Below are 23,683 nucleotides of genomic sequence, written 5' to 3'. Positions count from 1 at the left end.
CGTTGACGTCACCGCCTGGGGGCGGGAAACCGAGGGCGAGCGCGGCCGCTTCCTCCCCCGGGTCCTAGCGCCCGCCCGCTCCGCCCCAAAGCCGCCATGGCGGCCACCGGGGTCCTGCCCTTCGTGCGCGGCGTCGACCTCAGCGGCAACGACTTCAAGGTGAGGGGGGCACCGGGGGGAGCACGGCCCCGGCCCCGTTCCCTGCCCCCGGGGCCGGCCCGCAGGGCACAGCCACGCCCCGGGGTGCTCGGCCCCCGGTACCGGGAGGGGTCCCCCCGGTGGTGGTGGTGGTGGGGTGGGGGGGGGGGTGATGGGGTCGGGGGGGGGGTGATGGGGGTTTGGGGAACGGAGGGGGGCGGTGGGGGTGGGATGCACCGGGTGGGGCCTGGAGGGGTGGAGGGTGGAGGGCCTGGAGGGCTGGGGGGGAGCGGGGATGGTGCCGACCCCATAAGGCTGGGTGACCCCATAGGGGTGGGACCGATCCTATAGGGATGGGTGACCCCATAGGGATGGGAGATCCCAGTCCCGGGGAACGATCCCATAGGGCTGGGTGACCCCATAGGGGTGGGACCGATCCTATAGGGATGGGTGACCCCATAGGGATGGGACCGATCCCAGTCCCGGGGAACGATCCCATAGGGCTGGGTGACCCCATAGGGGTGGGACCGATCCCAGTCCCGGGGAACGATCCCATAGGGCTGGGTGACCCCATAGGGATGGGAGATCCCAGGTTCCGGGTCCCGATCCTATAGGGCTGGGTGACCCCATAGGGGTGGGACCAATTCCATAGGGCTGGGTGACCCCATAGGCCTGGGAGATCCCAGTCCCGGGTCCTGATCCCATAGGGCTGGGTGACCCCATAGGGGTGGGACCAATCCCATCGGGCTGAGTGACCCCATAGGGGTGGGAGATCCCAGGTTCCGGGTCCCGATCCTATAGGGCTGGGTGACCCCATAGGGGTGGGACCAATTCCATAGGGCTGGGTGACCCCATAGGCCTGGGAGATCCCAGTCCCGGGTCCTGATCCCATAGGGCTGGGTGACCCCATAGGGGTGGGACCAATCCCATCGGGCTTAGTGACCCCATAGGGGTGGGAGATCCCAGGTCCCAGGGACCGATCCCATAGAGCTGGGAGATCCCAGTCCTGGGTCCTGATCCTATAGGGCTGGGAGATCCCAGTCCTGGGGACCGATCCCATAGGGCTGGGAGATCCTGGCCCCCAGGTCCCAATCCCATAGGGCTGGGTGATCCCATAGGGCTGGGTGATGCCTGCCCCTGGGTCCCGTAGGGCTGGGCGATCACAGTCCCTACGTCCCCATCCCATAGGGCTGGGTGATCCCAGACTGCAGATCCTGATCCCATTGAGCTGGGCAATCACATCCCCTGGGTCCCAATACCATAGGGCTGGGTGACCATAGCCCCTGGATCCTGATCCCAAAGGGCTGGGTGATCTCATCCCCCCGGGTCCTGATCCCAAAGGGCTGGGTGATCTCAGACCCCTGGGTCCTGATCCCATAGGGTTGGATGATCTCAGACACCCAGGTCCTAATCCCATAGGGCTGGACGATCGCAGCTCCCAGATCTCAGTCCCATAGGGCTGGGTGATCACAGCCCCCAGGTCCCAACGCCATATAGCTGGTCGATCGTGGTCCCTGGGTCCAGATCCCATAAGGATGATCCTACCCCCCGGTTCCCAATCCCGTAGGGCTGGACAATCACAGCCCCCAGATCCCAATCCCATAGGACTGGGCAATCACAGCCCCCAGATCCCCATCCCATAGGACTGGGTAATCCCATAGGGCTGGGTGATCCTGGCTCCCAAATCCCACAGGACTGGGCGATCCCAGCCTCCCCCCACCACCCTAGGGCCAAAGCGGGGTGTCCCCATAAACCCCATGGGGCAGGCAGCTCTCACCATCCCATTCCCTATAGGGTGGCTACTTCCCGGAGCACGTGAAGGCGATGAGCAGCCTGCGCTGGCTGAAGCTGAACCGCACGGGGCTCTGCTACCTGCCCGAGGAGCTCGCCGCCCTCCAGAAGCTGGTGAGAGCCCGGGGGGCCGGGGCTCATCGCCCCCATGGCACCTCTAATAATAGGGCTGAGCTGCGGTGCGTGGCTGAAATGGGATGCGGGAGATGTTGGGAGCGGGGCCGAGGCTGATCCGTGCGGGGTTGCGCCTTGGTTTCGTAGCAAACCAGAGCAGAAACCCCACTCAGCTCCTCTGCCCTTTAATAAAAGGGAAGGGGGGAGCCTTATGGGGTTTTTTGGCCCTTTTATCTTCTAGAAAAAAAAAAAAAAAAAAAAAAAAAAAAAAAAAAAAGGCAGCAGCTGCCGGGCTTTGTTTTTTGGGGGTGCCTGGGGCTCTGAGCGGTGTTTGTGATGCTCAGGGGGGAGCAAAACTTCCCCGGGGTCCTCCTCCTGCCTCGCTGCCACCCCTTTGTCTGCCCCTTTCTGCATCACCCCGTGCAAAGCGCGTCCAGGAATCAGGGTCTGGGTTTGGGGGGCTGCAGGTGAGCACCCCAAACCCCAGAGGGCTCAGCCCCTGCTCCCCCTCTCCCCGCAGGAGCATCTCTCCGTGAGCCACAACAACCTCACCACGCTCCACGGCGAGCTCTCCGGCCTGCCCTGCCTGCGGGTGAGTGTCCCCGGTGCCCCCCAGGCACCTCTCAGCCACCCCCCGGTGCTTTGGGGGCGCACAAAAACCCCATCCCCAGCCCTGCTGGAGGCTGCAGCAACCCCTCTCTCCCCTTTCCAAGGCCATCGTGGCTCGTGCCAACAGCCTGAAAAACTCGGGAGTCCCCGATGACATCTTCCAGCTGGATGACCTCTCGGTGCTGGTAGGCGCAGAGCCCCCCCACGCCGCCCTTCCCCAGCTCCTGGTCCTGTTCCCAACCCCTCAGCAGCCCCTCGTGCCCTTTTGGGGAGCGCAATGGGGCTGAGGAGCATCCTCAGGTCCCCGGGATGCTCCCTGTCCTCGGGGTTGGGTGGTGGTGGTGGTGGTGGGACGGGGGGCACCCACCCCACCCCACCCCGCTGCCTTTGCTCCCCCAGGACCTGAGCTACAACCAGCTGACGGAGTGCCCCCGGGAGCTGGAGAACGCCAAGAACATGCTGGTCCTAAACCTCGGCCACAACAGGTGGGGCTGCACCGGGCTCCCCAAAAAACCACCTTCCCCGCAGCCCCCTCCATCCCTCACCCTGCTCGCTCCGGGTCTCCCTCCTCGGGTTGGATCCGGGGCTGGTTCCAGGTCCTGGAGCCACCCCGAATGTCCCCGTGTCCCCGCAGCATCGAGGCCATCCCCAACCAGCTCTTCATCAACCTAACGGACCTGCTGTACCTCGACCTGAGCAACAACAAGCTGGAGAGCCTCCCCCCGCAGATGCGGCGCCTGGTGCACCTCCAGACCCTCATCCTCAACGACAACCCCCTGCTGCACGCGCAGCTCCGGTACGGCCCCGTATTTTTTTTTTTTTGGGGATGGATCCCACAATTTCGGGGCTGTGCTGAGCCCTGCCTTGGTGCCATCCCTGCCCCATGTCCCCTCTGTGTCCTTGCAGGCAGCTCCCGGCGCTGACGGCCCTACAGACCCTGCACCTGAGGAACACGCAGCGCACGCAGAGCAACCTGCCCACCAGCCTCGAGGGCCTGGCCAACCTGGCAGGTGGGGCTGCTTGCCCTCCTCGGGGCTCTGTTCCCACCCCCCAGGGGTCTCCATCCCTTTTTTATCCCCCCCTAGACGTGGATCTGTCCTGCAACGACCTGAGCCGCGTCCCCGAGTGCCTCTACACCCTGGGCAGCCTGCGGCGCCTCAACCTGAGCAGCAACCAGATCACGGAGCTGTCCCTCTGCATCGACCAGTGGGCCCAGCTGGAGACCCTCAACCTGTCCCGAAACCAGCTCACCTCCCTGCCCGTGCGTGCCCCTAAACCCTTTCTTCGTGCCCCTGCCCCTTTTTTTCGTGTCCCCGTCCCTCACCCCGCCGCCTCCTCCATCCCCAGTCTGCCATCTGCAAGCTGACCAAGCTGAAGAAGCTCTACCTGAATTCCAACAAGCTGGACTTCGACGGGATCCCCTCAGGCATCGGCAAGCTCGCCAGCCTGGAGGAATTCATGGCAGCCAACAACAACCTGGAGCTCATCCCCGAGAGCCTCTGCAGGTGGGGGCAGCCCCCGGGAGGGGGCACAGAGGGTCCCCGGGGGACTTGCGCCCTGGGCTCAGCGTCTCCGCGTCCCGCAGGTGCACGAAGCTGAGGAAGCTGGTGCTGAACAAGAACCGCCTGGTGACGCTGCCGGAGGCCATCCACTTCTTGACGGAGGTGGAGGTGAGACCCCAAGACCCACCGCAGCCCCGTGGGGGGACCTGGGTTATGGGGTGGGATGGGGTGACAACAGGGCACGGCGTTTTGGGGCCAACGGCGCAAAGCGGCTCAACCCGGGCACCTGGTGGATTTGGGACTCCTTTTACCCACCCCTGTGCTTCAGAGCACTGAACTCTGCCCCCCCATGTCCTCGGCAGGTCCTGGACGTGCGCGAGAACCCCAACCTGGTGATGCCCCCCAAACCAGCAGACCGGGCAGCGGAGTGGTACAACATCGACTTCTCCCTGCAGAACCAGCTCCGCCTGGCCGGGGCTTCCCCAGCCACCGTGGCGGCTGCTGCAGCAGGCAAGTGGGGTAGAGAAGGTGGCAACCCCTCGGGAAGCAGCCTCACCCCATAACCTGCCCCGTGCTGGGATTTTTGGGGGGGTCCCGGCTGCCTCTCACCCCATCCCCTGCCCCCAGGGAGCGGCACCAAGGACCCCCTGGCCCGCAAGATGCGGCTGCGGCGGCGCAAGGACTCTGCCCAGGACGACCAAGCCAAGCAGGTGCTGAAGGGGATGTCGGACGTGGCGCAGGAAAAAAACAAGAAGATAGAGGTAAGGGGGGGGAGGAGAAGGGTCCCAGCTCCTCACGGGGTGCCCGGCAGCGTGGTGACCCCCTCCCTGTCCCCGCAGGAGAGCGGGGAGGCGAAGGCGCCGGACCTGAAGGCTCGCCGCTGGGACCAGGGCTTGGAGAAGCCCCAGCTGGACTACTCCGAGTTCTTCAGCGAGGACGTGGGGCAGCTCCCCGGCCTCTGCGTCTGGCAGATCGAGAATTTCGTGCCCACGCTGGTGGACGAGGCTTTCCACGGCAAGTTCTACGAGGCCGACTGCTACATCGTGCTCAAGGTACCCGGGGAGGACCCAAGGGGGCTCCCCTCCCGCGTCCCCAAATGGGAACCGTGGCCGACCCGTCTCACCCCCCTCTCCGTCCCTCCGCAGACCTTCCTGGATGAGAACGGCTCCCTCAACTGGGAGATCTACTACTGGATCGGGCAGGAGGCCACGCTGGACAAGAAAGCCTGCTCCGCCATCCACGCCGTCAACCTGCGCAATTACCTGGGCGCCGAGTGCCGCAGCGTGCGGGAGGAGATGGGCGACGAGAGCGACGAATTCCTCCAGGTGGGGCCAACCCCAGGCTCGGAGCCCCCCCACCCCCAGCCTTTCACCCCCTTCCCACCCTCACCGCCTCCTTTCTTTTAGGTTTTTGACAACGACATCTCCTACATCGAGGGTGGCACGGCCAGCGGCTTCTTCACGGTGGAGGACACGCAGTACGTCACCAGGTAGCGCCGGGGACGGGCGGTTTTGGGGGGCTTGGGGGGGGCTGGCACGGCCCCGTCTCACCGCAGCCCCCTCTCCTCGAGGCTGTACCGTGTCTACGGGAAGAAGAACGTCAAGCTGGAGCCCGTGGCGCTGAAAGGGACGTCGCTGGACCCCCGGTGAGCAGGGAAAGGGCGAGGGGGCGCGGGGTCCCCATAGCGGGGGGGCGTTGGGAAGGCGGCAGGGTCCGGCTGAGACCTCGTGGCTGCAGCTTTGGGGTGGGAATTGGCTGTGCCAGCGCCTTTTTTGCAAGGATGTGGGTTCAAATCCCGCTTGGCAGCCCTGCCAGCCACAGACCCCAGCCCCACAAGGGTGGGGAGGGCGTTGGGACACCCCCCACTGCCTCCTCCTGACCTGGTTTCGTGCGCCCTCCAGCTTCGTGTTCCTCCTGGACCACGGCCTCGACCTCTTTGTGTGGCGGGGGAGCCGGGCCACGCTCAGCAGCACCACCAAGGCCAGGTAGGGCTGCTTTTTTTGGGGTCCCGGGGGTGTAGTGGGGGGGGGGTGAGCCCACCACCTCACCCGGTCCCTGCCGCAGGCTCTTCGCCGAGAAGATCAACAAGAACGAGCGCAAGGGCAAGGCGGAGATCACGCTGCTCAGCCAGGGCCAGGAGACCCCCGAATTTTGGGAGGTGCTGGGGGGGCAGCCCGAGGAGATCCAGCCCTGTGTCCCCGATGATTTCCAGCCCCACAAACCCAAGCTGTACAAGGTGAGGTGCCACCAACCCCGGGGTCTGTGGTGGTGCCACGGCCGCCCTCACCCCTGCCCCTTCCCCTGCGCAGGTGGGGCTGGGGCTGGGCTACCTGGAGCTGCCCCAAATCAACTACAAGCTGTCGGTGGAGCACAAGAAGAGGCTGAAGGCCGACCTGATGCCGGAGATGCGCCTGGTAGGAGCGGGACGGGGCGGGGAGGCTCTCCCAGTCTGACCAGTGAGACTGGTTTCACGCCCCTATTACGGCACAGAGGCAGATTGGGGCAGCGGGGACCCCGGTGCGAAATATGCGGGGTGCTGACCCCGTTTCCCCGTGCGTCCCCCAGCTGCAGAGCCTGCTGGACACCAAGAACGTCTACATCCTGGACTGCTGGTCCGACGTCTTCATCTGGATCGGGAGGAAATCCTCGAGGCTGGTGCGGGCGGCGGCGCTGAAGCTGAGCCAGGAGCTGTGCGGGATGCTGCACCGGCCCCGCCACGCCATGGTCACCCGCAACCTGGAGGGCACCGAGTGCCAGGTGAGAGGGACACGGAGCCTTTTTTTTGGGGGGGCAGGGAGGCACGGAGCCCTGCTCCCCTTTTCCTCATCCTCCACCCCCCGGTGAAGGTGTTCAAGTCCAAATTCAAGAACTGGGACGACGTCCTGCGCGTGGACTACACCCGCAACGCCGAGACGGTGCTGCAGGACGGGGGGCTCGCCGGCAAGGTCCGCAAGGACGCCGAGAAGAAGGACCAGATGAAGGCCGACCTCACCGCCCTCTTCCTGCCCCGCCAGCCCCCCATGCCCCTGAGCGAGGTAGGACCGAGGGGGCTGCCCCCCTGTGTCCGTCCTCGCCCCCAAAAAAACATCCTCCAGGAATAGGGTTGGGGGCTGAGCGAGTTTTTTGGGGCCGCAGGCGGAGCAGCTGATGGAGGAGTGGAACGAGGACCTGGATGGCATGGAGGGCTTCGTGCTGGAGGGCAAGAAATTCGCCCGGCTGCCCGAGGAGGAGTTCGGCCACTTCCACACCCACGACTGCTACGTCTTCCTCTGCAGGTGACGCCCGGCTTGGCCCCTCCGTGAAGCCCCCAAATCCTCCCCAAATCACCCCAAATCCTTCCCAAATCCCCTCTGCAACCCCCTGCCCTCAGGTACTGGGTGCCGGTGGAGTACGAGGAGGAGGAGGAGAAGAAGAAGAAGGGCGACGGCAAAGGGGAGGAGGAGGGCGAGGAGGAGGAGGAGGAGAAGCAGCCCGAGGAAGACTTCCAGTGCATCGTCTACTTCTGGCAGGGCCGCGAGGCCTCCAACATGGGCTGGCTCACCTTCACCTTCAGCCTGCAGAAAAAATTCGAGAGCCTCTTCCCCGGCAAGCTGGAGGTGAGCCCCGTGCCAAGGGGGGGACACACACCCACAGGGGGGGCCCGGCACCCCACGGCCGGGTCTTGGGGCTGTTTTTTGGGGTCACCCCACGCCCCTCGTGTCCCCCCCTCCCCGTGCAGGTGGTGCGCATGACGCAGCAGCAGGAGAACCCCAAGTTCCTCTCGCACTTCAAGCGGCGCTTCGTCATCCACCGGGGCAAGAGGAAGGAGAAGCAGAGCCCGCCGCAGCCCAGCCTCTACCACATCCGCACCAACGGCGGGGCCCTCTGCACCAGGTCAGCCTCCTGGTGCCATGGGGGGGCCGGGTGGCACCCATGGGTGCTGCCTGGGGACGTACGGGCAGGCTGAGCCCCCCCTGAGCCCCCTTTTGCGCTCCTCACCCAGGTGCATCCAAATCAACACCGACGCCGGGCTGCTCAACTCCGAGTTCTGCTTCATCCTCAAGGTACCTCCTGGTGGCATCGGGGGGGGTTCTGGGGGTCTCTTGCTGTCGTCCCCCCCCCGTGAGCAGCCCTGAGCCTGCCCCGCTGCCCCCAGGTCCCCTTTGAGAGCACGGACAACCAGGGCATCGTCTACACCTGGGTGGGCCGTGCAGCCGACCCCGATGAGGCCAAGCTGGCCGAGGACATCATGAACCAAATGTTTGACGATTCCTACAGCAAGCAGGTGAGGAGGGGATTTTGGGGGGCTCGGGGGGGGGCTCAGCACCAACCTACCGAGGGCTGGAGGGGCTCAGCCCTGCCCCTGCCCTCCCGCAGGTGATCAACGAGGGAGAGGAGCCCGAAAACTTCTTCTGGGTGGGCATCGGGAGCCAGAAGCCCTATGATGAGGATGCCGAGTACATGAAGCACTCCCGGCTCTTCAGGTGGGTCCTGGGGGGGGGGGGGGTTTGGGGCGAGCCCCTTCCCCAGCTGTGCCCATTTTGGGGCATCCCCTGGCCAAAATTGGGTCTCCAGGGGTGCCAACGGGCTCTCCGCAGGTGCTCCAACGAGAAGGGTTATTTCTCCGTGTCCGAGAAGTGCTCCGATTTCTGCCAGGACGACCTGGCCGACGACGACATCATGCTGCTGGACAACGGGCAGGAGGTGAGGGGGGGGTCCTGGGGACCCCCCCACAGCCGGGGGGACACCCTGGGGGGGCTGGATCCTGACCCGTGCGCCCCTCCTGCAGGTCTACATGTGGGTGGGCACCCAGACCAGCCAGGTGGAGATCAAGCTGAGCCTCAAAGCCTGCCAGGTAGGGCGCAGCGAGCTGCTCGGGGGCAAGATTTGGCACCCTAAAAGGGGGGGGCAGGGACCCCCAAATCCCCCCCCCGGACCCCAGGGACAGCCGTGCCGTGCTCTGCCCTAGGTCTACATCCAGCACATGCGCTCCAAGGACCCCGCGCGGCCCCGCAAGCTGCGGCTGGTGCGGAAAGGCAACGAGCCCTGGCCCTTCACCCGCTGCTTCCACGCCTGGAGCGCCTTCCGCAAGCCGCCTGCCTAAAGGCTGGGGACCCCCCCGGCCCCCCCCAAGCCTGCTTCAGCCGGGGGGGGGAGCACGGGGCTGTCCCCGTCCCCCTCCATCCCGCTACGGGGGCGCACGGAGGGTCCCCGAGCTCCCCGCGCGTGGGGGACCCCCTTTTAGCTTTGCTGAAGAGCACCGGGGGGGGGCAGCGAGGGGCTCCCCCCCCCCTTTTTGTTGTGCTGAGGAGATGGGGGGCCACCCCCCCGGCCTGGAGGGGGGGGCAGCCCCTTGGTGTGGTATCAATAAAGGCTGCACTTGGTCACCGCCCGCTGTGCCAGGCTCTCACTGCGTCCCCCTAAACCCCCCCAAACCCCCCCAAGACACCCACAGCCTGGCAGTTGATATTAAATGCTTTTATTTTCAATATTAAAAACCAGTATTTTTAATAACTAAACAATGCTAAATTCATCTTACCAAAAAAAAGGAGGAGGTGGGGGGGGGGTTGGGGTGAGGGCTATTGGGGGGGGGGGTTCTACCAGGGACACTACAGCCCCGACCCCCCGACAGGGCCCAGGGCATGGCTGCCTCCCCTGGCCCCCCCCCCGCCGAGGCCAGACACGTACCGTAAGAGAGAATTTGGGGAGGGGGGTGCACAGGAGACGGGGGGGGGGGCAAACCCCACGGATCCCCAAAATCAGGGCTGAGCCCCGGAGCCACCGCAGCCCCTGCGAGGAGGGGGCCGAGGAGCCCGGCAGGGATTTGGCACAGTGACACCCCCGGGGAGAGGGCGGGGGGGCTGACCTCACCCCCCCCAACCCCCCCAAAATGTGATCCCATCCCAAACCCCCCCCGTGGCAGGAATTAGTGTCAGGAAGGGGGGGCCCAGCCTGGAGAATAGCCCTTGGAGACGCCACCAAGAGAAAAAGGCCACCTGTGACCCCCCCCCATCTCCATCCCACCCCCCCCAGGCCACTCGGGGAGAGGCAGGGGAATAAATGGGGGGGTCCCCAGGGCCCCCCCCCTTCCCCCAGCACACAGAGGAGGGGGCTGTAAACTGCAGGGAGCCGGGCATGTAAACAGAGACGAGGGGTCCGGGGGGGCCTCCCCAAGGGACCAAACCCGGGAGGAGGTGGCTGTGGGTTGGGGGGGGTGGCAAAAAGCCACCAGGGGCCCCCCCACACACACACACCGTGAGGCAGCAGCATCCCCCCCCCAAAGGAAGAAGGGGCTCTGGAGCAGGGGCCAGCTCCAACCCGACCGTGTAGGAAAAAAAAAATAATTCATAAATCTTCCCCGGGAAGAGTTTGTGCAACGTGGGCCCCCCCCTGCTGCCCCCCCCCCAGCCAGAGGGGGGGCTCCAGGGCCAGCAGCCGGGCAGGGGGGCGCAGGGGGAGCGCCGGCGTGGATGTTAGAGAGGAGACGAGTCTACGTTACGCTGGGGGGGGCCGGGGGGGGTCCAGTCGAGCCGTGCGTCCCGGGAAGCCGAGCGCTGAGAGGGGCCGGGGAGGCCGCGGGCACCGGTGATGCCTGGGGGGGGAAGAGACAGGTTAAAAGACTGGGGGAGTCCCTGGGTGATGTGGGGGGGGATGGAGTAGGTGTGGGGGGGGCAAAATGGGGTGGTGGGGGGGCCAGAATGGGATGTGGGGGGGCTGGAGCTGCTGCTCCCCACCCATTTTGGGCAGGGAAAGCACCTTGGGCACGCATCGCCCCCGTGGCCACGTGCTCCCTGCTGTGGATGGGGGCACGGGGGGCCCAGCCCTAAATGCTGCACGGGGGGGGGCAGCCAGAGCTGCATTTCCTTCCCCCCCCTCCCTCCCTCTCAAAGGCACGGCCCCACCACCCACCTCATTTGATGAGGATGCCGGGGGGCCGCGCCTCGTCCTCGCTGGCGTTCCTCATGTTCCTCTCCGCCTCCTCCGAGGACCTGGGGGCAGAGCGGGGTGAGATGTGCCTCGTGCCCCCCCCCCAGCTGCCAGCAGCACCCACACGCTCCTCCCGTTCTCCCCCCCCCAGCTCTGAACTCACGCCAGGAAATCCTTCACTTCTTCCACCGTGATGTCCCCGGTGGTGTCCAGCGGGTTCTCCATGCTGCTGTTGGGCGAGTCGACGGGGCCGGGCGAGAAGGAGGCCTGGTGCTCCTCGGGGGACCCTGGGGAGCCACGGGGAGGGGATGGAGATGCCCAGCCCCAAAATATTAACCCCCCCACCCACCCACAAACACCCCCCCCCATCCCCTCGTCACTCACTGTCACTGTCGGAAGGGGAATGGTTGGCCTCGGGGCTGTGCGGGACGTGGGTGCCGTTGGCTTGCGGCAGCTTCGGCGTCGCCGTCGAGTTGCTGGAAGGAAACACGGGGAGAGGTTGGTGCTGGTGGCACCGGGGGGGGGACACAAAAAGCCCCCGGGGTCGCGGTGAGCCCCCGGCACAGCCCACCTGAGGCAGGAGGTGTCCTGCAGCCGGGAGACCTCCAGGCAGCACAGCGGCTCCGTCACGTTCCTGGCACTCAGCGAGAAGCGCTCGAACTCGGAGGGCGAGATCAAGTAGAAACCTGCAGGGTGTTTGGGGAAGGGAACCATCAGGGACCCCCCCCAGGAGGAAAAAAAAAGAGGTGGGGCGATAGGGGGCTGGCCCCTCACCTTGGCCGTGCTTGGTGAAGACGCAGGAGGCGATGCCGCTGATGTCCTCCTTGCGGATGCAGCCGTAGTGCACCTGGGGCCGCAGGCTGGGCACGGTGAAGATGTGGATGTCGCCCAGGTTGGTGAGGCAGGCCAGGCAGTTCTCCACCCGTTCCTCGGGGCCGGCGCTCGCCAGGCTCACCAGAGCCACCTTCCGAACCCGGCAGCCCTCGTGGGCCGTCAGCTTGAACTTGGTCTTCGCGCTCACTTTGGGCAGCGTGAAGACCTGGGGAGGGCGAGAGGAGGCGGGTGCCGCAGGGACGGGAACCCCCCGGGGGTGCAGGAGGTGGTGGAACGCCCCCCCGCTGCCCCAAAGCCTTCATCAAAGGGCAGTGAGACCCCAAAAAACACCCCAGCCCTTCGGTCACCCCCACCCTGGTTGCTTTTCCAAGCTCCAGCCTGGATGGGAACGCCCAGAGGGGACATGGGCCGTGGCGGGGTGGGCGCACAGCCCCAGGCTCACCTTGAACTGCTCCTCCGAGGAGATGAGCATGGAGTGGCTGCCCTGCATGTCGGGGGCCTTGGCCAGGTCCCGTGACACCTCGTAGGGCTCGGGCAGGGGGTTCCCCCGGCCGTCCAGCACGGCGATGGCCACCACGGGTGCCCGGTGCATCAGCTGAATCTCCTTGCCCAGCACCGCCTCCACCGCCCGCTCCGAAAACTTCTCCTGCGACGGCACCTCCAGGGCGTAGGCGAACACCGAGCCCGAGTTGGTCCCTGCCCACATCGTGGGGCCGTGGTGGGCGGCTGCGGGACGGGAGGAGAAGCAGCAGCAGCGTGAGGATCCCCCCCTCTCTCTCTCTCTCCCCACGCCGTGGCTGCAGGAGGGGACGTGCAGGGGGCTCTCACCATCCCGCAGGAAGGTGTCGGCGAAGTAGAGGCAGCGCACCACGCCGGAGAGCGAGTCGTCGGCCGAGCGGGGCTCGATCCGCCGCTGCACCGGGGTCATCTCCACCTCGGGGGGGCCCGCCTGCTCCGCCAGCTGCGCGTTGGCCTCCTGCACCTTGCGAGGTGGGGAGGGGGTGCAGGGGAACGGGGGTCAGGAGTCCCCCACCCCACACACACACACACACACACACACGGGGAGGTGTGGAGAGGGGGGGAAACGGGGAGGCGAGGAGCCGGCCCCGCTCTGCGCCCACCTTGCTGGAGGGGCTGCCGGGGTTGAGCCTCTTCTTGCCCGACACCCTGCTCTTGCGGATGCGGCGGAAGGACTGCCGCAGGGACTTCTTCAGGGACTTGACGCGGGACAGGGGCCCCTCCATGGCCAGCGAGTCGTTGGGGTGCAGCGTACACCTGCGGCACCGCTGCTCAGCGCCCGGACCCCTCTGTAGGGTCCCCAGCCCCGAGCATCCCCCCCCCATAACACCCCATATGGCTACCTGGCCAGCACCGGGTTGCGCCGGTAGTAATCGAAGAGCCCGAAGCCGTGGCTGGTGCCGAAAGCCACCAGGTTCCACTCGGAGTGCAGGGTGACGGCGGTGACGGCGGCGGGGGGCACGCACTGCACCAGGACGCTGGGCTGGAAGCCGGGGGCGAAGGCGAGGGGGCCGTTGCGGGGCGCCAGGCGGTCGTGGCCCTTCCAGGTGAAGCCCTCGCGGTCCTGCAGCAGGTCCACCGTGGCCACGCTGACGGCGTGCTCTGACTTCTCGTCGCTCAGCTCCATCACCAGCACCTGCGGGGAGGGGACAAGAAGCCGGTGGGGGACACGGAGGGCTGCCACGGGTAAGATCCTCGATCCTGCCCACGAGGATGGGTGTAGGGGGGGATGTGGGGCACCCCATGCTTGGATGCTTTGTCCCCTAATCCCTACCTGGCCGGCCGTGCCTGCCACCACCATCTTGGCCGTGTATTTGCACAGAGCGATCTTCTGGATGCCCAGGCGGGGGTCGTCGCTGTAGGGATCAAAGCAGCCCACCTGCGGGGAGGGGAGAGGGGCCGGGGGTGGCACGCAGCACCGGGCACCGTGCCCGGGGTCAGCTCTGTCCCCACGTGTCCCCGGTGCCCTGGTATCCCCCCCCCACAACGCCCCATGGGATGGGGAGTGCAGAACAAGCGTCCCTTGTGTCCCCGAGGCAGCAGCTGTGCCCCGAGCGAGGGGACACGTCCCCACGGCGCAGCTGGGATGGATCCTACGAGGGCAACTCCCCCTGAAGCAGGGGGGAGCCGGGGACCACAGCATCTCCCCCCCACGGTGTCCCCCCGAGACGTCACCTTGCGGAACGGCGGCCACTCCTCCTCGCCCGCCTGGTTGAGGCTGTCGTTGTGCTCGCAGTCGGTCTGGAAGATGCCGGCGGTGCCCAGCTTGTAGAGAGGCTTCAGAGACACCCCCGAGGCGTCCCAGAACCGCACCGTGCCGTCCTCGTGCCTGCCGGGGCCACCATGGGGGTGAAGGAGGAGGGGGGGGGGGGGGGTTAACAAGAGCCGCCTGTGCGCTGGTGGCCGCCGTGCCAGGAGGGGTGAGGGGACAACGCAGCGGGTGACGTGCTGCTGCCCGGCCACCGAGCTACACAGCGGGGATTGTCAGCACAGCCAGCACCAGCAGCTGCCCCCCCCCAGCTCCCCTGCACCCCCGTGGGCTTCAGCTCCTGGTGGATTTCCCCCCAGAATCACCCAGCCCCACTCCCACCATGGGAAGGGGCTGGGGACGTCCCCTCCTCCCTCCTGGCAATTTAGGAACCCCCCCCCGTGCCCCCTCCTCGTCATGCGTGGGGCTCCACAGCTGAGCCATGGCAGGCGCTCACCCGGTGAGGAGCAGACCTCGCTGCGTGGGCTCCTGGGCCAGGTTCTTCCCCCCGTTGATGGGCCAAGCCTGGGAGGGGGGGTGACAGCGAGCGTCACAGCTCCGTGCGCCCACCCGATGGCACTCGGGGTGGGTGTGTGGGGGGTGTGTGCGCATCCCCTCCGTCCCCAGCACTCACCGCGGAGGAGAGGCGGGGGCTCTGCTGCTCCCCGACGCTGACGATCCTCTCCCAGAGCTTGAGGGGCACGTTGGAGATGTGGTAGGAGCAGGTGATGGCGGAGGAGTGGAGCGGGGCCAGGTACGGGGCGGGGATGGTGGGCCAGCCGGGGGTCTGCAGGTCGATCACCACCAGCTCCTCCTCCACCAGCACCACCAGGGCGCGGGGGTTCTCAAAGCCTAAGAAAGGAAAAAAAAGAATAAAAAATAAAGAGGGGTGCTGCTAGGGGAGCCCCCACCCCCCCAGCCTTGGGGACACGGTGCCGGCGGGACCCACCTCCCTCGGGCACCTCGGGGTTCTGCACGGTGAAGAAATCGATGACTCGGGAGGTGAAGTCCAGCGTGGCCAGGGTCTGGCCCTGCAGCACGCTGACGCAGTGCCGGTCGCCGTAGCTAGCCCGGGGCATGCCGCCGTTGAAGATGATGAAGGGGTTGCTGCAGGGTGGGGGGGCGAGCAGAGGGGTCAGATCCTACACACCCTAAAGGACCACTAGCACCCACCCCGCGTCCTCGGCACCTACCCCGACTCGCAGGTCCGCCACAGGATCTTGTTGATGGCTTTGCAGGGGAAGGGACCTGCAAAAGGGAGATGGCACCGCTGTCACGACGCCAACCCGAGCCCCCCGGGTCCCCCCCCAAAGAGCCCACGCACCGTAGGGGATGGTGGAGAGGACGGGCTGCTGCGTCCTCTGCCCGCTGCCGCCGGCCGCCCACACCATGTAGCCGCCGTCGCTGTGCGAGCTGACGATGCTCTTCCCGCTGTGCTCCCAGGCCAGGCTCTCCAGCTGCTGCAGGGGGGGCACAACAAGGGGCTCAAAATGTAGGGGACAGTCCGCAGGACCCCCCCTCCCCAGGGCTGTCCCGGCTCAGGTACCTGGTTCCCCAGGAAGAGGTGCTGGACGGCGCGCGTGCTCTGGTCCCACAGAGCCACCAGCCCGCGGCTGTACCCGATGAGGAGCCTGCCAGCATCACGGGGGTGCTCCTGGATGGACTCCACCGGCCCCAAAGCCTTCCCGCAGCGATATTCATCGGGCACACTGCACCACGGGGGGAAAAAAAGGGAGAAAACGGGGTCAGGAAGGGCCGGGGTTGGGCAAATTATTCGGGGAGCGGAACCGGCGCTCACCTTTGTAGGATCTCGTCCTGGAAGAGGGTTTTGTCCTCCAGCAGCACGAGGCCGGGCAGGGTGAGGAAGTAAACGGCGCCGCCCTCGGTGCCCAGGCAGGCCACGGCGCCCAGGGCCATGGGCAGGATCACCGTCACCCTCGTGATGCTGGGGGAGCAGCTGCGGGGACACCAGGGGCTGCGTCAGCAGCGGGCACAGACCCTAAAATCTCTCCGTCCCGCTCTGGCATCACCCCAGCATCCCCAAACCCTGCCAGCCCACGAGGATGGGGATGATTCTTGGGGCCAGCAGCCGGGCTGTTTGGCCACCAGGTGACTTCTGAGCCAATTCTTTACTCCCCGTGCCCAGGGCTGCATTTCCCAGCACGGAGCCCGAGCTGGGACGCCCGCTCCCCCGCGCCGCTCCCAGCCCGGTGCCCTTCTCGCTCCCCTTATCACTCCCCAGGTGTCTGGAGGCCGGGAGCTGCTCCCACGCCGTGCTCCGTCCCCACCGAGCTGTGTTTTTTTTTTGTTGTTTTGGGTTTTTTTTCGTTGTTTTGGGGTTTTTTTCCTCCCTCCCCAGGCCAAACAAACAGCACAAAGCCTCGCAGCTGGCAGCGCCGCGGCCAAACCCCACCCCGGCACCACGCCGGAGCCGGGTGTAAACTCTGGCAGACCTCGCCTGCCGCCGCCCCAACGCAAAAAGCATCAACACCCACAGTGACAGCGGGGTCACCACCCCCTGGGGGGGTGAAAAAACGAGGCTGGGAGCCCCCCCATGACCCCAGCCAAGTGTGGAGGAGGAGAACTTAGCGGTGCCGAACCCGGGGCGCGCCGGGAGGCCGAAGCTGCGGGTCTCCTCCAGGTGGGAGCAGCCCTCCTTCTGGTAGATCTCCCAGAGGTGCAGCGTGTTGTCATCCAGCAGGGACAGCAGCCAGCCCTGCAGGGGGACAGCGGGGTGGGCGGGGGGGGCCACGGATCGGTGAGACCCCCCCCAGAACCCCCCAGGTGTCCCCCACCTACCTGCCCGGCCAAGAAGTGCAGCTGGGTGACGGTGGCCGTCTCCTTGTGCAAGCCCGTCAGCTCCACCCCGGGTGCACCGTATCTGGGGGGGGCGTTAAGGAAGCAAAAAGAGCGAAGCCCACCCCAAAAAATCCCCCAAAATCCCCCCCACCCAATTCCCAAATCCCACAGGGTGCGATTCAACCCGCAACCCCCCATCTAAGCCTGATTTAACCCTCCTCATCCCACCCAGACCCCCACAGACCCCCACCCCATAGCCCTGGCCGCCCCCCAGCCCGCTCCCCGCGTCCCCCCCCGCGTCCCCCAGTCCCTCTCTGAGGGTCACCAAGCAACGGCCCCGCGGCTCGCGTGTTGCTGGGAGCAACCCTGCTCCTGCGCCAGCCGCCGCGCGGTGCTTATTCAGCAGCTCCCCCCCGCGCCCCCCCCCTCCGCCTGCTTCCTGCCCCAAACCCACCCCAGCTCCACAAAAAAAATTCAAAAAAAAGGACCCGGAGCAGCCCCGGATGGCGGCGAGCCGGGGGATTTGCTGCTCGGCCGAGGGAAATGAGTTTGGAGGATGCTGCAGGGAAACCCCTGCGGCCCCACCGCTCGGATTTGGGGTCGGACGTGCCCTGCGCACCCCAATCCAAGGTTTGGGACCCTCCTGGCAGCGTGGGACCCCAGCGGGACAGCTCCGAGCCCCCTTCCAGCTCTCATTTTGCTGCCCAATTACGCTCCAAATGGCCGGCAGCGGGGCCGGGGCCGTTGCCAATTAGCCACGCTCGCTCGGGCGCGGACAATGTCCCCAAAGCCCTCGGCGGCCTCGTGCCCTCAACTTTCCCAGGGGCTCCCCTCAGCCCGGCTGCTCCACTTGGATCCGGCCCCGCGGGGACACCGGGGACGCCGCCAGCCCCGGCACGGCCACGGGCACCGAGCTCTTGCCGTGCCCCCCACCCGTACCCGGTGCTTCCGAGGTTTGGGGTGGGCGCACGAGGGCCGGGCGGGCTCCTGGCCTCCGCCACCCCCTTCTTTCTCACCCCGGGGCCGCCCGGCACACAGGGTGGGGTTTGGTATGTGCCGGCATGGCCGCACTCACCCAACTGGTCCCGGCTCCTCCGTCGGCGACGCCGCTCAGCAGGAACCGGGGTAGGACCGGCACCGATGCTCCAGCGCCTTGTGGCACCCCAACGGGGTCATGTAGCACCCTAACGGGGCCATACAGCACCCTAACGGGGCCATACAGCTGCGAGGAGCCCCCCGATCCCTGCTTCGCCCACCCACGAGCAGCCAACCTCCAAGCTGCTCCCCCCCAGGATGCCCGGCGCGTGGCCCCGTGCGCACCCCGCACCCCAAAACCGGGATGGCTGAGACCCCACAGCACAGTTCCCATATATCCCTGCCCTTTTTCTCCCCCCAAACAGCCACACCGCTGCCTCCCCATGCCCCGCACGGTGTCCTGGGCACGGGGAACAGGCGCAGCAGCTCTGCCCGGGCAGACAGGCAGGAGCTGTCTGGCAGCACCGGCGTGGCCGGGCTGGAGGCGCCGCGGCGCTGGGGACATCCCGGAGGAGCCAGACAGCCGGGCTGGGGACGCGGGGAACAAGGAAAAAGGGGAAAAACTGCAGCCCCGGGGCAGCATCCACCACGGCTTGGGGGGGTTGGGGGATGTCGCCCCGTCCCTGCTCACCCCGGGGGGCTCCAAACCGGAGCCGGCACCGCGCCGAACGCCGCATCCCCAAAATGTGATGCTGGCAGCTCCGGGGACAAGCAGGCAGCGAGAGCAGCTCGGGACGGGCAGGCGATTTGGGGAGCAAGTGATGGGATCCCCGTTTTCCCCTCTAGCTGTGGGGGGGGGACACGGGTCCCCAGAGGGTGACAGCCCCCGGTGCCGCGCTGCCTGCGCCCCGCTGCCCCCAGCCCAGCCAGGGAGCGCCCAGCGGTGCCCCCGCCGACCAGTAACACCAGTTTGGCCAGCTCCCGGCCGTGCAGCCGGTACTGGGGCCTCCTCCTCACCCGCTTCCCTGCGCCGCCCGGTCCCAAACCCCGCTCCAAGCATCCCCCCCCTTGGGACCAGCCCCCGACCCAGCACCGAGCCGAGCGGCGACGTCGCGGCCCCAGGCAGAAAAAAAAAAATAAAAAATCTTTATGCAGGGGGGAGGCAGGACAGCCAGGACCCCTTCCCGCCCCTAAAACAAACCCAAACCAACACAACCACCCCCAAAACGTCAGGCTCGGCCGCCCCCCACCCCCCCCAGAGCCCACCCCGCATTCCTGCGGCGCGGGGGCCCCCCGAGCGCGGGCCGCATCCAGCCCTGGCTGCCCGCCAGCGGCCCCGCTGGAGCCTCCCCAGCAGCAACAAAGCGCGGCCGGACCCCTGCAAAACACCCGGGACTTCCCCCCCCCCACCCCACACCTCCCTTTTTTCCCATTTTTTTCCCCTATTTCCTTCCCAAACAACTGCAGGGAGCACGGGGAGGAGCCCCCCAGGGCGAGGAAAACAGGGGGGGGGCGTTTTGGACAACGCAGCCGCTTTTCCTCCCCCCCCCTTTCCCCGGCGCAGCTGCAGCCCAGCTGGACGGACGGACGGACGGACGGACAGACCCCATTGGGACGTGGCTGGGGATGGGGAGGGGGGGGCAACGTGCGTGTTTGTGCCCCCCCCCCATGTCCCCCCCCCTCGGTGCTGAAGGATACAGCTTCACCGCTCCCGCCTTGGTGCCGATGGCCATCACGCGCAGCCGGGGGTCGTAGGCCAGGGCGCTGGGCTGGCTGGGGAAGCCGTGCTCCACGGTCTGCGGGGACAAACGGGTCAAAACGGAGCCCCCCCAGCTCACCCCAAAACCCCCCCAGGTTGCCCCAAACCCCCCCCAGCTCGCCCTGAGCCCCCCCGGTGCAAACAGCATCACCCCAACACCCACCGGTGCCCGAAGCGCCCCGGGCGACGTTTTAGCAGGGCGCACGCCCACCCCATTGAACCTCTCCAAAAATCTCCCCCAAATTTCCCCCCTCCCCGCCACGCCGAGGCACTCGGGGAGCCCAAATCCTACAAAACGCCCCCCCCCCACATCCCCACGGTGCCCCCCCACCAGTGGAACCAGGCGAGCGGGACCTGCGAGCGCCTGGGAGCGGAGCCGTCCCCGGCTGAGCCGCCCGCGGGCACCTTCCCAAGGAAGTCCGGGGACGGCGGCGTGCCCGGGCTCGCCGTTTCGGGAGGGGTTCCCGGGGATTTGGGGCAGCCCCCCCCCCACCCTACACACCCCACACACCCCTCCATCCCCATCAAACGAAGAGCTCCCGGAGCCAGCCCGGCCGGATCCCCGGACCCCGTTGCCTTTGTCTGGGGCCGCCGGCGGGTGACTTTGCGCACCCATCGCCGGGGGTCCCAATGAGGGATGGGGTCCACGGGATGGGATCACGGGGGTCCGGGCACCCCGCTGCCTTCTGGCACCCCCAAAAAATTTGGGTTTGGGTTCCGCTCCCCATCCCCGTGCACCATAAAGTGTGTAGGGTGAGCGCTGTGCGCCCTGCAGCCACCCCAAAGCCACCGCTGGGCACGGGGCTGCAGCGCCCCGGTGCCGAGCTGGGAACACCCAAAAAAACCCTACCAGGAATCCCAAAAATTAAAAAACCCTAAAAAAAAAAAACCCTCCGACCCCCTTCGCATCCCTTCCTCCCGCCAGGCAGCGGGGTTGCATCCGGCAGGAGGCTGCTCCGGCCGGCCCAGGGGCGCTCTGGGCCAAATTACTGCAAAATCCGAGGCAGATTGGGAGCACGGGGAAAGGGGGGAAAAAATAAAAATTATAAAAAATAAAAAAAAAAGGCAAAAATGACAAAAAATAAATAAATAAGGAGAGCTTAATGCGAGGCAGGTGGGCACGCAGCGGCCCCCCGGGGATGGATGGGGCCGGGGGGGGGGGGGAATGGGGCTGCTCCTGGCAGCGTTTCCGATGGGGAGACCCCCCCCCAAAAAAAAAAAAAAAATAAAAATTTGGGGGGATTTGGGGAAAGCAAAGGGGGGGACCCCAAAAATGGGGCTGCATCCCGGGGGGGGTCAGGGGTGATCCCGGGGGTGTCCCCGGCACCACGGGGCTGGGGTTTGAAGGATGGGGGTGTCCCCAAAATGCGCCCCCCCCCCCCCCTCCAGCATCAACGGGGACACCCCGGGGGGCTCCGTCCCCACCGGGTTTGGGGTCACAAAGCGCCCCCTCCCCCAAACCGGGGGCATTTTTGGGGTGCCCCCCCCCCGGTGAGCATCCCCAGCCCCCCCGCAGCCTCCTTGGGACCCCCACCGGGGATATGGGGGGGGGCAGCACCGGGGATGCTCCGGGGGCTGCACGGTGCTGGGGGGGGTCCCCAAAACCAGGGGGGTCCCCAAAACCAGGGGGCACCCCAAAAACCGGGGGGGACCCCAAAATCCAAGGGGGGACCCCAAAAAAAAACGGGGGGGGGAGGAGGGGGAGGAGGGACCCCGGTAACACCGGGGGATGGGTGGGGGGGGGGGTCCCGGTACCGGCACCCAGCACCCAGGGGGGACCCTGGGGGGGGCTCCGCGCTCCCGGTGCTGGATGGGGGGGCCCGGGGGGGTCCCGGGGGTTACGGGGGGGGGGTCCCGGGGGTTATGGGGGGGGTCCCGGTGGTCCCGGGGGTTATGGGGGGGGTCCCGGGGGTTACGGGGGGGGTCCCGGTTCCCGGTTCCCGCCCCCCCAGTGCCCCCCTCACCTTGCTGAAGGCGAACAGGTCGTGGCGGAGCCGTTCCCGGTGCGGGTCCGCTCCCTGCCGCCGGAACCGAAACTTCATCATGGTGCTGCCGGTACCGGGAGGGGCTCCCCGGTAACACCGGGACCGAATACGGGGCACTACCGAGCCCCCAATACCCCCGAGCCCGGACCCCCCCCGGACCCCAAATCCCGGCCCCCGAGCTCCCGGTGCCCCCTCCCCCGCCCCTCCCCCCCCCTCCCGGTCCCGAGCGCCTCGCGCCGAGCCCGGGCAGGCACCGCCGGGGCGGGGCGGGACGCGGGCCTTGACTGACAGCTGCCTCCGCCAATCAGCGGCCGCTCTGCACGCCAAGAGCCTCTTCGCCCCGCCCCGCCGCGCTGCGCGTGCGCTCCTCGCCTCCCTCCCCTCTCGCCGCGCGGGGGATGCTGGGGGTTGTAGTTTTTTGCCTCAGGGACTTTTATGTGTGGGGTTTTTTTTAACTCTTTTTTCGTTTTTTTTTTGGTCGTAGAGCTCCAGGGTTGGGGGGGGGGAGAGGGGATACCCTGAGGCTGCACATATTGCTCATGGGGTGTTGTGGGTACAGGGCTCCATCACATATAGGGTGATGGAGCTGTGAGGCAGCTGTGGGGTGACCCCATAACATGGGGATCCCCAAAACTTGGGGTCCCATATCGCAGGGATCCTCATAATGTGGGGTCCCATAATGTGGATATCCCCATAACTTTGGTTCCCTAATGCAGGGATCCTCATAACTTGGGGTCCCATGATTCAGGGATCCCCATAAAGTGGGGTCCCATAATGAGGGGATCCCCAAAACTTGGGGTCCCATAACATGGAGATCCCCAAAACTTGGGGTCCCATAATGCGGGGATCCCCATAATGTGGGGTCCCATATTGCAGGGATCCCTCCTCATAATGTGGGGTCCCATAACACAGGGATCCCCAAAACCTGGGGTCCCATAACGTGGGGATCCTCATAACTTGGGCTCCCATATTGTGGGGATCCCCGTAACCTGGGGTCCCATATTGCGGGGATCCCATTAACCTGGGGTCCCATAATTCAGGGATCCCCATAACGTGGGATCCCATATCACAGGGATCCTCATAATGTGGGGCCCCATAATGAAGGAATCCCCAAAACTTGGGGTCCCATATTGCGGGGATCCCATTAACCTGGGATCCCATAATGTGGGGATCCCATTAACCTGGGGTCCCAAAACACGTGGATCCCCATAACTTGTGGCAGCCTCATAATTTGGGGTCCCGTACCAGTTTCACACCCACATCCCATCTTCGTGGCCCCACAGCCCGGCTGTATCAACCGGGGGCCGCACCACACGCCTCCAGCAATGGGGTGGGGACTCACGGGGAGCACCCCACAGAGAAACCGGGGCCCCAGCACCCTGCCCCAAACGCCGCGGGTGACTCAGGCGAGCGCCCGTCCCCACGCAGGGCAGGGCGTCCCCTCCCTGCTGACTAACGCCGGGTGCACCACAGACACCGCCAGGCCCTCCTCCGGGGCATCCCGCCTCCATTTCCTTCCTCATCCCTTTCTTTGGGGTCACCCCTCACGGGGGGTTTGAAGATGAGGAGGAGGAGGAAGGCCGCCATGGCAGGCCCCACGCAGCCATCCCCGCACGCCCATCTCCCTCTTGCGGGAGGAAGGCGCAGGGCAGGGCGGGCGAGGCCGAAGCACAGGGGTGCAGCACCCCGGGGTGATAAAACACCAAACCACGGCCACCGAGGTGGCAACCCCAACCCTAAAACAGGGCCAGGAGGATGGGGACATCTTCACTGAGCCACAGCCACCAAGGCGGCAACCCCGACCCTAAAACAGGGCCAGGAGGACGGGGACACGGGGACATCTTCACCGCTTGCTCCGCAGCAAACCAGATTTTTTTGGGGATGCGAGCTCGTGCTGCAGCCCCGTGCTGGTTTCTAGGGCAGCACACAAATCCCCCCGGAGCCCGAATTTCCCTTTTTTTAGAATTTCTAAGCTTTTTCCCTCACCCCACAGCCAGGCAGCGAG

General features: G+C 66.4%; 2 protein-coding genes across 4 annotated transcripts; one reads left to right on the top strand and one right to left on the bottom strand.

Moving 5' to 3' along the window:
* Positions 1 to 3: 3 nt before the first annotated feature.
* Positions 4 to 9,520, top strand: FLII (FLII actin remodeling protein). Of its 2 annotated transcripts, none has more exons than XM_038187105.2 (30): positions 4 to 159; positions 1,933 to 2,043; positions 2,564 to 2,635; positions 2,757 to 2,837; positions 3,052 to 3,137; positions 3,287 to 3,448; positions 3,559 to 3,662; positions 3,738 to 3,913; positions 4,000 to 4,157; positions 4,238 to 4,322; positions 4,517 to 4,664; positions 4,782 to 4,915; positions 4,994 to 5,206; positions 5,300 to 5,479; positions 5,561 to 5,643; positions 5,725 to 5,799; positions 6,056 to 6,139; positions 6,219 to 6,390; positions 6,464 to 6,568; positions 6,720 to 6,911; positions 7,001 to 7,189; positions 7,290 to 7,429; positions 7,525 to 7,750; positions 7,873 to 8,027; positions 8,137 to 8,197; positions 8,290 to 8,418; positions 8,511 to 8,617; positions 8,732 to 8,837; positions 8,923 to 8,988; positions 9,103 to 9,520. In XM_038187105.2, the coding sequence occupies exons 1-30, from the start codon at positions 97 to 99 to the stop codon at positions 9,235 to 9,237; spliced, it is 3,798 nt and encodes a 1,265-aa protein (XP_038043033.2). In that variant the 5' UTR covers positions 4 to 96; the 3' UTR covers positions 9,238 to 9,520. The 2 variants fall into 2 exon arrangements, with proteins under 2 accessions (XP_038043033.2, XP_071880202.1); XM_072024101.1 differs by having other exon boundaries at positions 4,517 to 4,668; positions 4,786 to 4,915.
* A 76-nt stretch (positions 9,521 to 9,596) lies between these two features.
* On the bottom strand, positions 9,597 to 21,958 carry LLGL1 (LLGL scribble cell polarity complex component 1). Of its 2 annotated transcripts, none has more exons than XM_027469423.3 (23): positions 21,658 to 21,958; positions 19,633 to 19,730; positions 16,960 to 17,041; positions 16,761 to 16,876; positions 15,959 to 16,117; positions 15,707 to 15,869; positions 15,485 to 15,620; positions 15,354 to 15,408; positions 15,110 to 15,267; positions 14,795 to 15,012; positions 14,618 to 14,685; positions 14,088 to 14,241; positions 13,687 to 13,791; positions 13,256 to 13,548; positions 13,016 to 13,169; positions 12,723 to 12,876; positions 12,337 to 12,620; positions 11,835 to 12,099; positions 11,632 to 11,746; positions 11,445 to 11,536; positions 11,224 to 11,347; positions 11,043 to 11,122; positions 9,597 to 10,725 (listed from the first exon to the last, which is right to left on the bottom strand). In XM_027469423.3, exons 1-22 carry the CDS (start codon positions 21,736 to 21,738, stop codon positions 11,044 to 11,046), a joined length of 3,153 nt encoding a protein of 1,050 aa, XP_027325224.2. In that variant the 5' UTR covers positions 21,739 to 21,958; the 3' UTR covers positions 9,597 to 10,725; position 11,043. The 2 variants fall into 2 exon arrangements, with proteins under 2 accessions (XP_027325224.2, XP_027325223.2); XM_027469422.3 differs by having other exon boundaries at positions 12,723 to 12,870.
* Between the last annotated feature and the right edge of the window lie 1,725 nt (positions 21,959 to 23,683).

Source organism: Anas platyrhynchos, chromosome 15 (assembly GCF_047663525.1).
Source record: "Anas platyrhynchos isolate ZD024472 breed Pekin duck chromosome 15, IASCAAS_PekinDuck_T2T, whole genome shotgun sequence".
Taxonomy (NCBI): Eukaryota; Metazoa; Chordata; class Aves; order Anseriformes; family Anatidae; genus Anas; species Anas platyrhynchos.
Note: the sequence above shows the minus strand (reverse complement) of the source record. Positions and strands in the feature narration are given on the sequence as shown.